Source organism: Trichoderma breve, chromosome 1 (genome assembly GCF_028502605.1).
Source record: "Trichoderma breve strain T069 chromosome 1, whole genome shotgun sequence".
Lineage (NCBI taxonomy): Eukaryota > Fungi > Ascomycota > Sordariomycetes > Hypocreales > Hypocreaceae > Trichoderma > Trichoderma breve.
The window spans coordinates 7,257,920-7,276,822 of NC_079232.1; the positions used below are offsets into that span (position 1 = coordinate 7,257,920).

General features: G+C 49.6%; 8 protein-coding genes across 8 annotated transcripts; 3 read left to right on the forward strand and 5 right to left on the reverse strand.

Moving 5' to 3' along the window:
- Window positions 1-598: 598 nt before the first annotated feature.
- On the forward strand, window positions 599-1,621 carry T069G_02137 (alcohol dehydrogenase groES-like domain-containing protein; the record flags this gene model as incomplete). Its single annotated transcript, XM_056169347.1, has 2 exons — window positions 599-1,079; window positions 1,128-1,621. 2 exons carry the CDS (start codon window positions 599-601, stop codon window positions 1,619-1,621), a joined length of 975 nt encoding a protein of 324 aa, XP_056034663.1.
- Window positions 1,622-2,144: 523 nt separating this feature from the next.
- On the reverse strand, window positions 2,145-3,026 carry T069G_02138 (uncharacterized protein; the record flags this gene model as incomplete). Its single annotated transcript, XM_056169348.1, has 1 exon — window positions 2,145-3,026. One exon carries the CDS (start codon window positions 3,024-3,026, stop codon window positions 2,145-2,147), a length of 882 nt encoding a protein of 293 aa, XP_056034664.1.
- Window positions 3,027-4,051: 1,025 nt separating this feature from the next.
- T069G_02139 (amidase domain-containing protein) lies at window positions 4,052-5,588 on the reverse strand (the record flags this gene model as incomplete). Its single annotated transcript, XM_056169349.1, has 9 exons — window positions 4,052-4,149; window positions 4,201-4,281; window positions 4,336-4,415; window positions 4,480-4,647; window positions 4,703-4,815; window positions 4,867-5,061; window positions 5,119-5,218; window positions 5,267-5,366; window positions 5,426-5,588. The coding sequence occupies 9 exons, from the start codon at window positions 5,586-5,588 to the stop codon at window positions 4,052-4,054; spliced, it is 1,098 nt and encodes a 365-aa protein (XP_056034665.1).
- Window positions 5,589-5,602: 14 nt separating this feature from the next.
- T069G_02140 (amidase domain-containing protein) lies at window positions 5,603-6,267 on the reverse strand (the record flags this gene model as incomplete). Its single annotated transcript, XM_056169350.1, has 2 exons — window positions 5,603-5,852; window positions 5,912-6,267. 2 exons carry the CDS (start codon window positions 6,265-6,267, stop codon window positions 5,603-5,605), a joined length of 606 nt encoding a protein of 201 aa, XP_056034666.1.
- Window positions 6,268-6,966: 699 nt separating this feature from the next.
- On the reverse strand, window positions 6,967-8,223 carry T069G_02141 (uncharacterized protein; the record flags this gene model as incomplete). The annotated part of the gene is made up of 4 exons (XM_056169351.1): window positions 6,967-7,385; window positions 7,452-7,520; window positions 7,578-7,878; window positions 7,930-8,223. The coding sequence occupies 4 exons, from the start codon at window positions 8,221-8,223 to the stop codon at window positions 6,967-6,969; spliced, it is 1,083 nt and encodes a 360-aa protein (XP_056034667.1).
- Window positions 8,224-10,639: 2,416 nt separating this feature from the next.
- T069G_02142 (fungal zn(2)-Cys(6) binuclear cluster domain-containing protein) lies at window positions 10,640-12,862 on the forward strand (the record flags this gene model as incomplete). Its single annotated transcript, XM_056169352.1, has 6 exons — window positions 10,640-10,872; window positions 10,965-11,251; window positions 11,331-11,721; window positions 11,779-11,906; window positions 11,971-12,013; window positions 12,079-12,862. The coding sequence occupies 6 exons, from the start codon at window positions 10,640-10,642 to the stop codon at window positions 12,860-12,862; spliced, it is 1,866 nt and encodes a 621-aa protein (XP_056034668.1).
- Window positions 12,863-13,172: 310 nt separating this feature from the next.
- On the reverse strand, window positions 13,173-15,821 carry T069G_02143 (fibronectin type III-like domain-containing protein; the record flags this gene model as incomplete). The annotated part of the gene is made up of 3 exons (XM_056169353.1): window positions 13,173-13,578; window positions 13,635-15,654; window positions 15,728-15,821. 3 exons carry the CDS (start codon window positions 15,819-15,821, stop codon window positions 13,173-13,175), a joined length of 2,520 nt encoding a protein of 839 aa, XP_056034669.1.
- An 834-nt stretch (window positions 15,822-16,655) lies between these two features.
- T069G_02144 (sugar transporter domain-containing protein) lies at window positions 16,656-18,461 on the forward strand (the record flags this gene model as incomplete). The annotated part of the gene is made up of 4 exons (XM_056169354.1): window positions 16,656-16,869; window positions 16,941-17,120; window positions 17,183-18,268; window positions 18,334-18,461. 4 exons carry the CDS (start codon window positions 16,656-16,658, stop codon window positions 18,459-18,461), a joined length of 1,608 nt encoding a protein of 535 aa, XP_056034670.1.
- Between the last annotated feature and the right edge of the window lie 442 nt (window positions 18,462-18,903).

An 18,903-nucleotide genomic window follows, 5' to 3' on the forward strand; every position in this document is an offset into this window, starting at 1 on the left:
CAATAATCACCATCTCCAATACACATACGTAACCTGGTCAACTAGGACATAACGTCCTATCCCCGTCCTTATATGCGAGGATAGACACAAGTTAGCGGATTGGCTAAGTGATGGTGTGGCCCACAGATCGGACGGTCAGATCCAGAAATATACGAGCCCACCCACGAGGGTCTTGCGTTTATCGCCGATTTTAGGTTACGGTGATAACCATTCAACGGCTTCAAATGAATGTTTCGCAGTCGGACTTGAAGATTTGATCAGAAATTGTCATCACTTGGTCATCAGTCGTAATCACTTTTTTTTGTTTCGAGTTTTACTGTATCAATTGAGCTACCGGTTTTCCTTTACACCGACTATGGGGGAACTCTCCGGAGTGTCCATGGATTAGAATGATGATGGAAAAGTCGATTCACAAGAAGACTATTGAGATATATATTTCAACAAATAAAAACAGGCCGTATTCTGTTCGTGAAATTATATAGTTTCAGCTTAGACCTCATACAGTCTCTTGAAAATACTCAGATTGTTATCGCAAACCAACTTTTTCAAGCATAAAGCCCCCGACGTTATTTCAATATTTCAACCAAGCCCAGACACTATGACTTCTCTACCAAAAACCTACAAGGCCGTGGTACAAAAGTCCGCCACCGATACCTGGGAACTATCAGATGTCCCACTTCAACATCCCAAAGCCAACCAGGTCCTAGTCAAGGTCCTAGATTGTGGTGTTTGCTTCAGTGATGTGATGATCGGTACAGGCGAAATGGGCAACATTTTCCCTCGCGTACTTGGTCACGAAATTGTCGGGGATATTGTCGAGGTTGGCCCAGGTGTTACTACTTTTCAACAAGGCCAGCGCGTTGGCGGTGCTTGGCACGGTGGTCATGATGGCATCTGCCGACAATGCCAGCGGAGCATCTTCCAGTTATGCGACAACGCCGCGATCAACGGCGTTACACAGGACGGTGGCTTTGCTGAATACGTGATCCTACGCACAGAGGCAGTTGTCCGTATCCCCAAGGAGCTCGATCCGGCCAAGACCGCTCCTCTTCTATGCGCCGGCGTTACAGTCTTTAATGGTATTCGAAAGCTGCATGTCGAGCAGGGCGCTGTTGTTGCCGTTCAAGGCCTTGGTGGCCTCGGTCACTTAGCCGTCCAATACGCCAACAAGATGGGCTATGAGGTTGTCGCTATATCAACAGGCGATGATAAGGCTGCCTTTGCCAAGCAACTTGGTGCTCATCACTACATCAACTCCAAGAAAACCAACGTTTCCGAAGAGCTCATGAAGCTCGGTGGTGCTGCCATTGTCGTGCAAACTGCCCCTGATCCTGCCGTCTATGGGGCTTTGATGAAGGGCCTAGCTGTTGAGGGCAAGCTGCTCAATTTGGCTGTCGGGGCTCCTTTTGAGGTTGAGCCGGCAGTCATTAATATGAGAGCAGCCGCAGTCCAGGGATGGCCGAGTGGACATGCCTTGGATAGTGAAGAAGCAATTCGCTTCGCATTGTTGCACGGAGTTGAATGCATGGTAGAGACCTATCCGCTAGCAGAGACACAGAAGGCGATTCAGAGTCTGGTGTCTGGGAAGCCAAGATTCAGCAATGTCTTGGTGATGCAGTAATTTTCGGCTCAAGGTCTCGGAATAGTATAGAAGAGTGTCACAAGGGAAAACAGAGTTTATATCATAGAGGGGGATCCGGCAATGAGTATATATGAAGAAACTTATCAAATCATAAATAAATAGAAAATTCTTATACAGATAATCAACAGGTCTTGTAAAACAATTTATGCGTTATGTTTGCACCAATCGATGGTAGTGCTAACATTAAGATGCAAGTTGAGGCGGGTGACCAGTTCATTTCAGCTGCAGGTCTTGGGACGCTATTGCTTCCGAGACCCTGAGCCAGATGAGTGGGCTACTTTGATCACAGCCATGGGCAGGGGTGAGTATGGAGAGAGGGTCGTTCATTCAGTATTTTTAGACCCGTGCACCGATTAAATAGCGTCTTAAATGACTTATTACGTGACTATAAACTTCCCTACTATTTGACAATGTGTCCAAGGGACTACCAGATTAACTATGTACAGTATGCGATTGAACAATTGTCAACACCCAACAACAAGAACACACATTATGCAACACCCTACCATAGCAACACAGCTACATACATGAATATGGCTAGTGGGCTAGTGAGGACAGTAGAGGCCGAAGATTCACTAGTAGTAGCCGCTTCTGCATCAATGATTGCACTCCCAGTCTCAGTACCAAGGGTTCCGCTTGCAGTGCTTGTAGTTCCAGTAGATTTCGCCGGGGCAGATGACGAGGAATGCGATGGCTTAGGACACGGGTTCTTGTACACATACTGCTCCGGCGCGCCCTTGCAAGTCGAGGCAGCTGAAGCGTCGTAGGTGCCATTCGGGTACATCCAACAAGAGCCCGGAGCGTATGGTGAGTTGTCGTCGTTGTGTGGATTAAAGACGACGTAGCTGCAGGAATCGGCCTTTGCGCACTGACTCAAACAGTCTGTTGCGCCATAACTAGCACTACAGCTGCTGAAGCAGTCATCATCTGGTGTCGGATACCCGCAAACCGAAGCGATGGCAGAAGGCGTTGCAGTCGCTGCGCAGCTGTCCGAGGTGGGCGAGCCTTTGCCTCCTTTGCACACGGGCTGGCTGTAGACAAACAGATAGGGTTTGGAGTCGGCGCAGTCAGAGCTGCCAGCGCTCGCATCGTAGTTTTTTCCTGGATACAGCCAGCAAGTGCCTGTGCCCGTGTAGGGATTGCCCTCGGCGAAGATGACAAAGCTGCAGGGAGGGTGGGCATTGCAATAGTTCCAGCAGGAGGCTCTGCTATCCTCGGCGACGGCGAAGTCGGGACCTGGTTCTGGATAGTTGCAGAGACTGGCGATGAGGGAGGCTGTGCAGGTTGGGGCTGCAGAGGTGGAAGTTGGAGATGGAGTTGCTGCAGCAAGAACTGGCACAACGCGCAACAGGGCGACTGACGCCCAAAAAGGAGTAATCTTCATAGTAGCGAACGTGTGAATGATAACGAGTGTGATTTGTAGCGATCGTGATGATGGTAGAGAGCGAATGTTGTTAGCCGTTGTTGGCTGAGTTGAAGAAATTAATCATGACAGAAGGATTCAGACAACCACGTGATGTACCCAGGGGCCGCCGAAAGAGGACAACGCCGAGCATCAATCCTATTAAGAGCTAGTCAGTTATTATTATTTTATTTAATTCTTGGCAGCATCTTCCCTTGTAATGAACGTCAGGTTCAACTTTTATCGTTGTGTGACAAAGTTTCATCAGTTGCTACTTTGCTGATGTAAACATATCTAACCTTAATTCCAGGGCCATTAGGTCAAAAGATCTGCGTCCGCGGAAGTGGAATTACAGTCTCGGAACGAGCCATGGTGCTTGGACAACTGAAGACCCCAGCCGTCTACATTTTAGTCCAGCAAAAGAAAAGATTGAACATATTAAGCTTATTGACATATTTCCCCAGTGTCTTGTGGAGAAATGGCGATTCCTTGAATTGACTTAAAATGGACATATCACAGCATTAATTAGCTATTATTGGTTGCAAGTTGTGTGACAAACAGCATATTTATTCTTCATGTTGGTGGAACGGTAGTTCGATTGGCCTCTAAAACACACTACAGCAGCCACAACACACTCATCGTCCAACCGAAGAAACTCGCTTCGACGATTCGGGGACTGTGGCTTGCGAGAAGTGATCCCCGCCTCGACAATTGACCAGGATATGGGAAATTGAAAATCCACGTGCTCGCGGGCTGGAGCAGCTACACAATGCGGAGGTGGGGGATTTTCTACCGCTAAAGAGACCGCATGCACTCAAACGAATTACTCACACACTGGTAACGCGCAGTAAAAAGTAGGTAAATTATAATGCGCAATCAGTTTTTTTACGTAGCATGCTTGAAGTAATTGCTAAAGATGGCTCTCTAGTTTTGGGGCGTAGACTTTGAAAATTTTGTCATGACCGGTGAAATCTCCCTTGACAACCAAATACCAGACATCACTTTTTCTAACCTTCGTACATGGATCTTCCTACTTGAACAACTGTGGGGAGATGCAAAGACTGCAAAATTTGGATGGTAGTGTCAAGCAATTTCAAGTCGGTACCTAAGTTTGTCAGCAAGCTATTTTGTCTAGAGAATACTTCCATCTCCATACCTGGTGCTCCCATAAGTGCCACCGCAAATGGCAACTTTTCCTCCCAGTCGGTGACTCTGGAATGATATGGAATTTCGGCAACTATGTATCATTAGGAAAAAAGCACGTGGTATTTTGCAGGTTATATAATCTCACTTGGAACAGCAAGAACTGGTGACTTCATAACGGGTTCAAGAGCCAAGGCGTTGATACCATCTTGTGGCGGCCGTTGGAAGCTTGAGATGAGTTAGCTTGTATCCGAGCCTAATGATGCAGTGACGACAGGATGATGTTACTCACTTGGGGACATCGTCTCTGTATCTTGGCGTTGCATTCTCAAGCGGCATTACCGTGATGGCATTTGTATGGTCTCCTGTCAAGATTGTTTGTTGGAACCACTGGTGGTAGATGTCTATTCTCTCGAATCCCTTATTCCTTTCCTTCAAAGTTGTGTTCTTTCCAGCATCCCTAATCTTATGTTAGACATATAGATCGTTATTCATTTTGCAAAAGTAGATCTTACCAAAGTCGCTCATTTTGCATGGTGGTGTAAGGTGCTCGTTTAAACATGTCCCAGTACCGGGAACGAAAGTCTTCGCTGTTGTGATACACATCGTATGCTAGACTAGCGGTAGCCTGACGGAATATTAGAAACATCATAACGAAGTCATCTCAACAAGTGCATACCTGACTGATGAATTCCGGTAGCAAAGGTGCATAAGCGCTTGGCGGTGCAATCCTCCAACGCTCTTCAAACGAAATCTCTTCAAACTTAATATTCAGCGAAATAGCCATATGTTGGGCGAAAGACTTTGCTACACTGCTCTGCTTGGAGTCAATGATTTTCCAGAAATCAGTTGGCCATATGATTGAAGAAAACGACTATATGTGTATATAGATATCAGCTTTGGAATCACAGTTTTTCACAGGGAAATATACCTCGGGTGACTTTTCAAAGTTGTCAAAATTCAACCATTCTTGAGCAAAACTCCTACACTTTTGCAAATCTCTTGCTAGAATTCCTGGAACATCCCAGGATCTTAGATAGTTAGTCTAATGCAAATGATAAAAAAGAATAGTTACTTACTGGACATATGGCACAATACCGTCCGTAGAGATACTTCCAATACTAGGGCGCAGACCAAAACACCCACACCAGTGAGCAGGCCGAGTAATGCTCCCCCAAGCTGTCAATCATTTTGTCAGATAACAATCATATCTGTCAAACAACGGATTCAACACGTACTGTCTGTACCAATAGCGATATCAAGCCAATCATAGGCAGCAATGGCCGCAGCACTGCCCGAACTACTGCCTCCAGTGGATTGATAGCCGTCTGCCCTAGGATTCCATGGTGCTTGATAGTCGGTATACTCGATTGCCTCCTCCCAGTTCCCAAGATAGTTCATTTTCGTTTTTCCAGCTATAAATACGCCTTTGTCGACCAACTCTTGGATACACTGGGCAGATTTTTCCTGAGGGGATAAGTGTCGTAGAAAGCACGGCTGCCTACAGACGTCTTGATGCCCTTTAAGTGAATGTTGTCTTTAATCAGGATGCGAAGTCCAGCAAGTGGAAGGCTCTGAAACTTGCTTTTGATGCGAGAAGGGAGGGCAAAGCTGAGGGCATGATCTTGACCCCTAATCATAAGAGCTTCTAGTATGTCGGATGGGCTAAAAGTAAATCACCGCCATCGTTCCACATGTGTAAGTTGGCCAATACACTCACTTACTGTGGCTTTAAAGTGATCATACAAGTCCCATATGAATCGTCCACCAACTTCCACACCTCTCTAAGCTCCTGATCGACCAACACATGAGGACCAGGGAGATAATTCGACGACGAGCTGGATGTATATTGTTTCGTGCCATGCTCGTAAAGAAAGTTGATGGCGTCCTTCGTTATGTGGGGTCTCCCAAATGCATTACGTTGACGCGACTCGAGGAACACGACGTTGGCGAGAAACACTTCGTTGAAGACATCGTCTGTCTTGTATTCGTCGAGGTGCTTCCGCATCCATTCCTCCGATATGTCTATGGAGTTCTCCGGCGGAACAGGAAATACTGTGGCCAAATTTATGCCGACCATTTTGGGGAGTCATCCCACCGAAAAGTAACAGCCGTCCATGCCCGGAGCCGAATCGACTTGTATCGAGTCCGATGCGGATGCGTCGCGCCGCCATTGCACGGGAAGGCAATTTAGCATTTTGTTCATCTCGCGTCTTGACAACAGAGCGATGCTGCGATGGAATTAGTTGTGAAAGGCGAGAGGCTTCAGTGCAAGCTGCTTTATCTTCCTTTGTCTTGCTGGTCCTACGGTAGACGAGGAGGCGCAAATTGCCAGGCACTGGGTCTGTGCAGCGCATCGACACTTTTGTCGGCCAACTGCAGGCATCTCTCTCTCTCTCTCTCTCTCTCTCTCTCTCTCTCTGTCTCTGTCTCTCTCTCTCTTTCTTTCTCCATTGCATCTAGATGGTGATTAGGGGGGAGAAAGATGTACATGTACATGCGCCTGACTCTGATCTGTACTGTACTACAACCTGTAGGCAAAGTCATCACTGGCTGTGATCCATCTTGGCCTCAGTAATGGTACTACGGAGTATATGCAGCTGCACTTAAACGAATCTTTTACATACGCAGCAACAAGAAATACGAAACAGGTGCATCAGTAGCTCGGCTTGATATCCATTTTATTAATTTGTTTTTGTTTTTCACCACACTTTTCTATCGTACACTAACCAAGCTGTTGTTTATTCCCATCTCCCACTCCCAATCACCAAACATCCGCTTAGGTGTGACCAACAAGGCCAGCCTGAGGCGCATTGTCGGGGTTAATGTTTGTGTTTGCGAATCCAAGAAGCGAGTTCCACGTGTTGGCAGTATCCGCATTCCTAGTTCCCAGCGCCGAAATCTTGGCCTGAGCATCCGCAACCGCAGCCTTGGCCGCCGCGTTGGCTCCGCACACGTTGGTGAGCTGGTCGTGGATCCGGTTGGTGATGATGTTGGGGTTGAGCGCCTCCTCTTGGCCCTTGTTGACAAGGGGGTCGATGGCCTGGAAGGTAAACTCGGTGTCGGATCGTCCGTCGAGACCAGCTTCGAACTTCATGGTGGGGACGCAGAGTCCAAAGTCCAGGCCTGCAATGGTCGAGGCCACGAAGCCATCAAAGTTGCCCGTGACGGCGTTCTTGACGGCTCCAGAGCCATTTCCTGGGGCCGAGCACGCCAGAGTGCTACCACTGCCGGTGCAGGTTCCGGCTTGAGCTGATGCGTTACCAGATGACGCATTTCCAGATGAAGCATTGCCAGACGAGGCGGGCGCGCTGGAAGCCTCAGCAGTTGCTACTGAAGTCACAACAGCAGTCCTCGTGATGGTAATCATGGTAGTTGGGAGCGCGATACTGTTGCATCCCGCATTGTTGTTCACTGCAGTAGCCGGAGGAGCAGATGCCTGTGCTGCTGAGGCCGATGTGGCGACCGGTGCAGCAGCAGACGATCCGGCTGCCGATGATCCTCCCGAGGCATCCGACTTGCTGCCATCCAAAGCAACAGCCGTAAAGTTGGAGAAGCCATTCTGGACCATGACTTGAGCGACACTGAGGCCATCAGCTGCGAACGGCTTAGTCTTGGAAGCCGCTGCATTCTTGTTCTCGAGATCCGATCCGACAACCGCAGGGTCAATCAGGGGAACGACACCCCGGAGCTGTGCGGATTTCGGGAGAGTAGTGTCCGAGCAGATGGAAGGGACGCTGACGACAAAGGGGTTGAAGTTTTGCTCAGCCGCAACGAGGCCACGGGCTGCTGCAACGGCAGCGTCACTTGTTCCCAGCTCCTCTAGAATTGAATCGGCATGGCTGAGCTTGCCACAAGGGTTTGCAGCAGCGAGGAGGAACTGAATGGCATTGCCAGCCAGGGTGGCGGCCTGTCCGGGTTGTCCCAAGTTTGACAATGCCTGAATGGCGGCGATGGCTCCGTTGCCCTGCTCTTGGCCGAATCGAGCCTCGGCCGCAGCGGCGAGAAGAAGAGAAACAGCGACGGAAGTCTTCATCTTGAGTTGTCTGAGATGATGGAAATGGGGAAATTAACAGCAAGAGAAAGAAAAAAGAATGTAATTACACAAGAAGAATCAGAAAAGAAGGAAAAGTCAGAGGCAATCGACCGGCGAAAGCTTGAAACTCTGAGTTGAGAGAGAATGGAATGGTAAAAAGTGAAGATGGAAAAGAGTGGTGAAGAACAAGAAAACGATGTAACTAGCGACGACATCACAGCAACTATATACTATCACAAAAACTCAATATTAATCCGATATCATACATACTCATCGTCGTACGATTTCATGGTGTTTCACTTAGACACTATTGTCTCAAAGTCCGCGCGGCAAACGGGGGGCCAAGATTCCCCACTGTTTCAGGAACAAGACGGTTTTCGGGATTCCTTACGGAGTATAAACAAATTACCGTTTATGACAGTCCCTTGTTCAGCCTTGCTTGGCAAAAACAACCGAGGGCAGCTCGGTAGCAGATGACCGAACCCGAGAAGAAGAAGAAATCTCCCACTTTCCCGATATTATAAAAGTGGTCTGCTGGCTGGGCAAGGGAAGAAGTGACGAGGGGCCGACCTGAGGATGGAACTGGTCCTAATCTCGATCCAAGGAATCACATATACAGCGCGTAATAAACTATTATAGTCTGCATTTCCTAGTTTGGAACGGCATGTGAACGACTTTTCTTTTCTTGTCGATGTTCGGATGCAACCGGTTCAGCGATACCACTCTATCTAATACCATCAGTTATGCGGGCCAATGGCATTCAGCGCCCAGAGAGCGGCAAGCGAGACATGCACCAGATAATTGGAAACTCATCCCATGTGGCTAGATCCGATAAGCTTTTGAAACAGCAATGCGACTGATGAGTTTATTTCGCGGGATCGCTTGGAAAAGTACGGAGTAAATCTGTCAGAGTTGTGAAACCAAACGCTGCCCTTGTCTTATCAATCCGGAATAAAGGAGAGGCGGATTCTCCGGTGAGAAGAGGTACCTCGGTACTCTGTGCACGTATGCTTAGTAAGGAATCGCAAAGCGCCGAGGTTTAGTAGCGTATCAAATGGAGACTAGCGTGATGGGAACAGGCTAAAGTAAGGCCCGCATTTTATCCGGCAGTGTGGGTTCCCCATATTACAGAGTATCTGCACGTTTTTGGCTGTCATTTTGCTTGCGATTCAAAGCACAGAGTGCATTCAGATGCCACAGATGAAATACTTTTGCGCAAATGTTGCTGAATTATGGGATTAATGCTGACGAATAATCAATATGTGAATTGGTAAATTTCTGGAACAAGTAAATGCACAAAATTGGGTTTGAGAGACGTACGGCTGATGAGTTTGGAGGCTTAATCCATGATGTTGCGTATCGATATCATCGTGGAGTGTCAATTCTTAGTTGATGCAGCATATCAAATCCACCCACCATACTAACTAACATCAACTAGAGTGCATGCAGATAGGTTCAAATCGAACACAACCACCTGCATGTGATTTATGTATAATCTGGTCCATTTATGGCTGCAGTAGCCGCATACTCAAAATCTGTTTTGTTTGTGTAGGGTAGCAGCGCCGATTCCGTAGATTTGGCGTGGTCAATATTTTGCGCTCAGTCTTGGAGAGATTGCGTTGTCCTTTTCTACTCCTCCATGAGAGAACGGAGTATACCCACGAATATTCATCTCCAATACTCCATGAGCATCTCAGCGCATACCTGATAATGGAAAAATTGAAAATGCTTATGTGCATGCAGCAGAACGAGCATCTCAAGGTAACTCACTTATAGAGCAATAGTCTGTTTCGGTGCATTGTAATTCCGCGCTGCTTACCCGTCCTTGCCGTCCTTACCCGTGCATGCTTACTATTCCGTATTCTGATTTTTTTCTGGTCATTCGGCAAGTCTATTGAATTCTCCAATTTACAGCATTCAATCTTCTTTCCCATTGTCTACATGTATTTCCCCCCAAAATTTCCATACGTTGTACATGCCCAAACCCATCAACTCATCCCAAAAATTAAATCGTATTGCCTTTATCCCCCTCTGCACATCAACTTGGCCTCTCATTTTCCCATCCCTCCACAGTATGTTTTGCAGCAAACTACATAATCTAGCATCAGATCAGATTCATAATAACGTGGGGTAATAGAAGAACGAGGCTTAAGTCTAGAATCTCCCCAATTCAGGACTAGCCACGCGTATAAGAAGGTTACATCTTCCTGCATGTGGGGTGAACGCTAATCCGCTCCCTACAACCATCACGTTTTTGATCCAGCAAACTGATCTAAGCAACATTCATCACTCCCCCAACCCAGCCCAGTGTTTCGGTGTTTTTAAAAGTCCCGGCAGAAGATACCGGTAGGTTACCCGCTATTTTCTGGATCCATCACCACCCAAAAGAGTATCCAAAGAGTATCTATTCAAAACCATGGAGGCGAACAACTCCCTCCCGCGGCCAACTGTTGCTGTCTCGATGGATACAACAAATAGTAGTAAGAAGAGAAAACGCCCTAAAGACGTTCCCTCGCATACAAGGATCCTGGCCGCCTGTGACGCATGCCGCGTTAGCAAGACCCGGTGCGACTCTGCTCGCCCGACGTGCGCAAAATGCGCCGAGCGCGGCGTGGGCTGCCATTATCCTGATAAAGATCCATTCTCAATGTAAGCGGGCGCACACAGCCTGTTCTTTAGTTAAGAACCATTTCGAAATGCTGATTCTGATGGTTTTTTCTTTCTTCCTTCTTGTCTTGTAGATTCGAAACCTGGGGCAAGAAAATTTTGACGGCCGTTGAAGAGCAGGGGCGTCTTCTGTCCAGCCTCTCAGAGAATGGCTTCCAGCCGCGGCCCGACCAACATCAGATGTCTCGCCTGCTGGACATGGACGGAGACAATCTCGAGACCATGTCGCGAAAGGACACTCCTTGGACGCCAATCACAGGCTCTGACATGATCCTGGGCTGGTCTGTGTTTCCGCAGGAGCGGCCGGTCAGCACGTTTCCCTCGTCAGAGTACGCCGAGAAGCCGAAGCCATCCGATCTTGGTACGTGCCAAGTTTACCTTGTTGCATGCAAGTATGTATATGTGTTTGCTAATCAAGACGATGGGGCAACAAAAAACAGAAGTGTCAAACCCTTCCCCAGAACGCATGTTTGAGCTGCGAGACATTTACATGAGCAAGATCCAGGCAAAGAACCCCATTGTCGACGCCGACCAACTTGATGCTCACATTGCATACGTCCTGGAAAACGGCTTTGGTTGGTCAGCCACCTCATGTCTCGTGCTCTTGGTGTTTGCGCTGGCCGCCGTCTGGGGCAACTACCCCGATGATGAGCGGCGAAATATAGAGTCAGACGAGGAGCTGGATCTCTATCCCAGGCAGCGCGTCACCATGGCCGTGCCTGATCACCGCATGAGAGAGTCTTTGATGTACATTGCCATGGCACAGAAACGAATGTCTACGGCGTACTTAGACGATTCGTTGCTCGGCGTCGTGTGCTTTTGTCTCTTTGGGTATGTGCTGCCAAACATGTCAATGGCGATACTTCTTCTGCTGACGGGGGGAATAAGAATGTGGTATCAGTATAATATTGAACCAATACCTGGGTGGAAAATGTTTCGAACAGCTTCAATGATGTGGGAAGCATACAACTTGAAGCATTCCGATGGCAAGACGCAGCGGCCGAAGCAGGAAGAGAGTATGTCGTCTACCAAGTCCACCACAGCTGCCTTGGGTAGGGAGTATTGACAAAGCTATTTAAGGTCTTGAACAACGACTGTACTGGACATGTCTCAAATCCGAATGGTACGTCGTTCTAAAATCTCCATTGAATTCTGGTTGGTTTAAAGCTCACATGATGATGTCTCTAGTGAGGTACGGCACGAACTCAATGGCCTCCCCTCGTGCACACTGCAAGAATCATCATTCCCCTACGCCCTCCCTACCTTTCCAACAATCGAGAGCTTCGGCCAAAGCCCCGTCGACAGCACCCGTCACGAGCAGTCCACCACGCTGTCCTACTACTACTACCTCGCCGAGATCTCCCTCCGCCGCCTGCTCAACCGCACCCGCAGCGCCGCCACCGTCCTATCACCAAACATCGACTCCCTTACCGCCTCTCAGCTCGCAGACACCTTGCAGAAACTCGAAGGCCAGCTACAGCAATGGCTCGACTGCCTGCCCCCAGCCTTACGCTTCCACATCCCGCCCGACTCGCGACCATCGCCCGACGAGCCCGAACTCGTCAAGCTCATGCGCGAGCGGTACGCCGAGGTCCGCGAGCTCCTCTGCCGGGCCTACCTGTACATGTGTCTCCACGGCGGCATGCGTCTAACACGCTCACAAGTCGAAACATTCGGTGCTCACGCTTCTCTAGGGCTAAGGCTGAGCATCTATCGGATCCAGACGGAAAACGCCTTCTTCCGGCACCCCGGATCGTGGGGAGCCTGCCGCGTGCGCTTCAACCACGCGCTGTGCCTGATTGCGGCATTTCGGGGCAAGCAGGCTGGGGTGGAGTCGGCGGCGCATGTTGTCGTGCCACCGCTGTGGCGAGAATGCGTGGGCATGGTTCATGAGAGGCTGGAGACATGGGGGGATCAGGGAGGGGGGATCAGGGAGATGGCTGTTTTGTTGGATTGGCTGCTGAAGCAGTAAGCTACACGTGGTAGTTGTTAGTATATTCAATATTTTACAGTATATTATGACTTACTCTTTGCCTACCCACGCACTGATCACGCGTTTTCCATTAACTTACGCTGTGGAGGAGCAGCAAGACCCATATAATGAATCTTACGAGTAGTCTGAGTCAGAATCACCAGGTTCATGACTTTGAATAATCAACAATGCAATGCAATGTAGCCTTCCATAGTGTCTATCTATATTCTATCCAGCCAATCATTAACTAATCCATTGGCAATTTTCCAATCTATTACGTGAGTGCGTGCTCCAACACCACTTCTACAAACTACAACCCCAGCCAGTATCGCGTCTCGGGAACAACCAGCTTTCCCTTGCCCAGAATCTCCTGGCTCGACACTCCCACCAAAACCTCATACGTCCCCTCCTCGCTCTTGAACTTGTTCTCAATCTCGTCCCAGAAGCTAGTAGCGTACTTGTCAATGGGAATGTGCACCTCCTTCTCCTCGCCCGCCTCTAGGTATACTTTTTCGAATCCTTGCAGCTCCTTTGCTGGGCGTTGCGTCGGGGAGTTGGGGGCGGAAATGTACAGCTGCAGGACCTGGGCACCGGCGACCTTGCTTGTGTTTTTGATCCTGACTATTGCCACGCTGGGCTGGTTCGGCCGGAAGGTTTCGGGGACTGTCTTGACGACGGGATCTGAAAGGGCAAAAGTGGCATACGACAATCCGTGTCTGCACAAGATATGGGTTAGCGATGAACAGGCAAACAACAAGGATCCTTAACTTACCCAAAAGGAAACAAGACCTCTCTCTCCGTCTTCTCGTAAAACTTGTAGCCCACATACACATCCTCTCCGTACAAAACACGACCGCCAACACTCGCATAGTTGAGGTAAGCAGGGTTGTGCTTGACGTCAACGGGCCATGAGAGAGACAGCTTTCCAGAGGGATTGACATCGCCAAACAACACATCGGCAATGCCGTGGCCCGTCTCGTTGCCGCCGTACCATGCCTGAACAATGGCCTTTGCTTTATGGGCCCATTTCATCGTGACCGGCGTCCCCGACTGGTTGACGACAACCGCGTTTGGCGCAGCATCGAGGACCTGCGAGATCATCGTGTCCACGCCGGGAGGAAGGTCCATGTGTGGACGGTCAAAGCCCTCAGACTCCCACTCGCCACTCAACCCTGTGCAGATGATTGTGTAGTCAGCGTCCGCTGCAGCTCGGACAGCACGAGCAATCATCTCACGAGGCTCAATCTTCACACAGGCGCCGAGATGGACGGCACCGCCTCCAAAGTTGACCATGCCAACGGTTTCCATCTTGGTCGTGTTGGCGGATCCAAACTCGAGCCGCAGCTTGTACGTGCTGCCAGCCACCATCTTCTTGGTGCCAATCTTTTCCGTGGTTCCCTTGCCGAAAAAGGCAGTGCCACGGGTCTGGTGCGTGGTGTTGTCGATGAGGAGCTCGTCGTCAATGTACAGGTTTGCAGTGCCAAAGACGCTGAGGCCAAACTCCCAAGTGCCCGTCTCGGTGGGAACAAAGTCTCCAAGTAAAGTTCCCCAGAACATGGCCTTGTTCAGGCTCGGGACGCCGTTGTAGTCCATGAGCTGGAAGGATGTTGACGCAACGTTTTCGCTGCCGAGGAGCTTTCTGTCGGTGACGGTGATGGGGTCGTTATAGAAGTGGATGACAGCCTTGGACAGCATTGAAGAGATGACTGGGAGCATCTGATGCGCGTATGCACCGACTTCATGAGTGATGGAGGCACCTGGTAAGGCTTCCGAAACGGCATCGTAAAGGGAGACGGTATAGTAAGGCAATAGTGAGGCGCTGCCACCTCCAGAAATAGCTGGTAATCGCACGTGGGAGCCAATGAGGGCTACCTTGGCGTTGGTTTTGGGAAGAGGCAAAAAGGAGTCTTCGTTCTTAAGGAGGACGATGCTGCTGCTACTAATCTGGCGATTCAGGGCGCGGTCCTCTGGGAAATCACGCCCCCTCTCTACCTCTGAGACTTTCAGCTGTCCGGCCTTTTGGGCAAACTTGAGAACCCTGCGGGCACGCTCGTCGATGGTGGATTGCTTAAGCAGGCGAGCTTGCAAGGCAGACTCGATGTATTTGCCTCGATATCTTGAGACGCCGGGCATCTCGAGGTCAAGGCCAGCCTTGATGGCGTCGATGGTGGTGTACGTGCCGTACCAGTCACTGACAATGAGAGGATCCCAATCCCACTCCTCTCGCAGCAGATCCTCTAGCATCTCTGCACTGTCGGCGACATGCTTGCCATTCACCTTGTTGTAGGAAGTCATCAAGGCGCCGGGCTTTGCATCTCGGGCTACGATTTGAAAAGGCCGCAGGTATACCTCTCTTAAAGCCCGTTGAGTGATGAGGCAGTCCACTGCTCGTCTCTCGTGCTCCTGATCGTTGCCTACGAAATGCTTCACGGCAGAGATGACACCAGTGCTTTCACAACCAAGAATCATCGAAGCAGCGAGGATGCCAGACAGATGAGGGTCTTCCGAGAAGGACTCGAAGCCACGACCGCCCAGGGGCGATCTGGGCGTGTTGATGGTAGGCCCCAGCCAGCAGTGAGCTCCCTTGGCGATGCACTCATCACCAAGCAGCTTTCCTGCCCTCCTGAGCAGCTGCTTGTCCCAGGTGGAGGCCAACGCCGTTCCACAGGGCAGGCAAGCGGCGGGCACGCCGGCGAAGAACTTTGTGCCGCGGATGCCATTGGGGCCGTCCGTCAGGCGAACTGACGGCACGTTGTGCTCCGGAATGGGATAAGTATGCCAAAAATCAATGCCTATGTTCCCCCCCCTCACATTTTTTGATTTAGTAAAATGATATGATGTGTATACTCATTGGGGTTAGCTTACCGGACAAGAGAGCAATCTTTTGGTTTTGGGACAGCTGGGCCAGGACGGTCTCGACGTCAAAGCCCAATTTTGTCTGCTGCTGCCACTCGCCCATCTTTGATTTGATTTGAATTTCCTTCTTCTTTTGATTTGGCCAAGGAACGTAATGTACTTTTGCCCTGTGGGAGGGGAGGAAATAAAGGCAAGGTACGTAAATCCGAGTAAAAGGGCAAAAAGGAATGGGGGGTGGGAAAAAAATGTTATAAAATTTTTAGTTATATACTCTTAGCAACCATGTGCGGTTATATGTAGCCAGGGGGTTTTCAACGGCAAAAAAGAGCCGCAGGACCGCCTGTCATCTGATTGCTGAAGTCCCGTTTAATTGAGTGGGCTGGAAACAGTTTTTTTGATCTCGGAGGTTCCCCATGGAGTGTGGAGTCGAAACTCCAGACTCACGACCAGGATCATCAACCAGATGAGGCTAAACGCAACGCCGACAGGATGATTTCTGGGCTTAATGCAGACTTACTCGGAGCTGATGTGGGGTTACGAGCTTAAACCGCCGTTGCCATTGCGAGTTGTGTTCGGGGAGCCTCCCCGAACAATTCCTAAACTAAGAGCCTCCCCCAAACAACCCCAGACTTTTAACCTCCACGATTTTTTGAGGGGAAAAGCCAGACTAACGGAATCCCAGGCCCTTGGCGACATCCCACAGCGCTAGCCGGCCTTGGCAACGGGCATGACTGGTGGATTCTCCGCAATAGTCTGGTGTTTTTGGCTGAAAAAATCGCCATTGGCTTACTCGTGGCTCCTTTTGTCCAGACCCGGGAATCGAGATGTTGCAGAAATAAAAAGGAAGGCATCGTCGCCCTCGAAACACGTTTTGCAACCCCATCATCTCCATTCCAGCAACACCTTCCTCTTTCTGTCGGGTTGATTCTTGCACATCATGAGTTTCCTCAAGCCCACTACCAAGGAGACTGGGGCTTCTGAGCCCATTGTCACCATCATCGCCAACGAGGACAAGGTGCCGTGGTACAAGAAGCCGAACCTGAGATATCTTTACTGCATTCTCTTCCCGGCATGTATGGGCATCGAGTTGACGTCTGGGTTTGATTCCCAGATGATCAACGCTCTTCAGATTGTCCCGTCATGGGTTGACTGTAGGTCATCCTCCAGGCCCCCTATTCGGTAAATATCAATGATGTGCAGGTTTGACTTACATGCACTCTAGACTTTGACAATCCTCAGGGATCTCTCAAGGGCATCATCGCGGCAGCATACTCTCTCGGAGCCATTCTGTCGCTGCCCTTTATCCCCATCGTCAATGACAAGTTTGGCAGACGCTGGTCCATCGTGGGCGGCTCCGTCATCATGATTATCGGTGCACTGATCCAGGGTTTCTCTCAACACGGTTAGTTTTCTCCTCCCAGACATATCTGTGAATATTGCATCTAACAACCTGAATTCATACAGTCGCCATGTACATTGTTGCCCGTATCATTCTCGGCTTCGGAATCCCGACCTGCATCGTCTCTGGCTCGTCTCTCATCGGAGAGCTTGGTTACCCCAAGGAGCGTGCCGTCCTCACATCCCTCTTCAACGTCGCCTACTTCATCGGCCAGATTGTTGCCGCCGCCATCACCTTTGGCACAAACAGCATCCCCAACAACTGGGGCTGGCGAATCCCCTCTCTGCTGCAGATGGTGCCGTCCGTCATGCAGATTGTCTTTGTCTTCATGCTGCCCGAAAGCCCCCGATGGCTCGTCACAAAGGGCCGCAGCGCCGAGGCCAACGAGATTCTCATCAAGTACCACGCTGAGGGCGATGCAGACTCGGAGTTTGTTCGCGCTGAAATGGCTCAGATCCAGACGACTATTGAGATTGAGACTGAGAACAACAAGAAGAACTGGCTCTCCATCTTTGCTACCGCGGGTATGCGACGACGAACTTTGATCTCCTCATTCCTCGGCTTGTTCACCCAATGGTCTGGCAACACTCTTATCTCATACTACCTGGGTGATCTCCTCGCCATGATTGGACAAACCGAGTCCGTCTTTAAGCAAAAGATTAACGTTGCCATTGCCTGTTGGTCTCTCTTCGCCGGTGTCACCGTATCTCTGCTCGTCAACCGCTTCAAGCGTCGCACCATGTACCTCATCTGCACATGCAGTCTGCTCGTTGTCTACATCTGCTGGACTGTGACAATGCAGCAGAGCATCGCTGGAAACTTGATCGGTCACCCCAACAAGGCTGCGGGTGCCGCCACAATCTTCTTCATCTTTGCCTACCAGCCCTGCTACAACATTGGCTACAACGCCCTCACGTACACCTATCTCGTTGAGCTGTGGCCATATGTCGACCGATCTCGCGGTATTTCCGTCTTCCAGCTGTTTGGACGTCTGTCTGGTTTCTTCGCCACCTTTGTGAACCCCATTGGCCTGCAGAACATTAGCTGGAGATGGCTGATTGTCTACTGCTGCTGGTTGGCGTTTGAGATTGTCTTTGTCTATTTCTTGTTCCCCGAGACGGCTGGCCGAACCTTGGAAGAACTCGCCTTTTGTAAGTTTTCCTCATGCTATGACCTATTGCATTTGATCCAGTTTACTGACATATTTTCTTCACAGTGTTTGAGGACAAGGAGCTGGCTGACCAAGCCGTCATGGCCGTCGAGAAAGTCGTCCACCACGATATCGACAACAAGGCTGTCGAGATTGGCGAGGTGCAGCACGAGGAGAAGTCTAGCAAAGTCTAGGCGGAAGAAAAGATGAATTATGTATGCGAATACCGGAGTTGTAATTGCGTAGCGGAAGCGATACCATGCCTTTTTATGTAATAAACTTTATGAGAAGAACTTAATGAATCAAGTCTATTTGTGGTCTGTCAAGATGTCTATTTGAACGTGTCACGTGTCAGATTTGGTTTTGTATAATCTTTGACATGATACAACAAGATCATCGAGTACTGGATGCAGTATGACTAAATCTACGCATATCGGCGATACGTAAGACTATATGCTGACCTGCTGCGAATATCCGATATCCCGACATGTCGAAGCAACAACTCACGGTAAAGAATCGCTTGCAATGTTGACACTGGCGTTTTGGTAGCCCGAGACTGGTTTACCCCAAAAGATCGGTGGATCCCATTTTTGGAGAGGCTGCAAGGGGCTGCGGCAATGCTATTGGGTGGTGCGA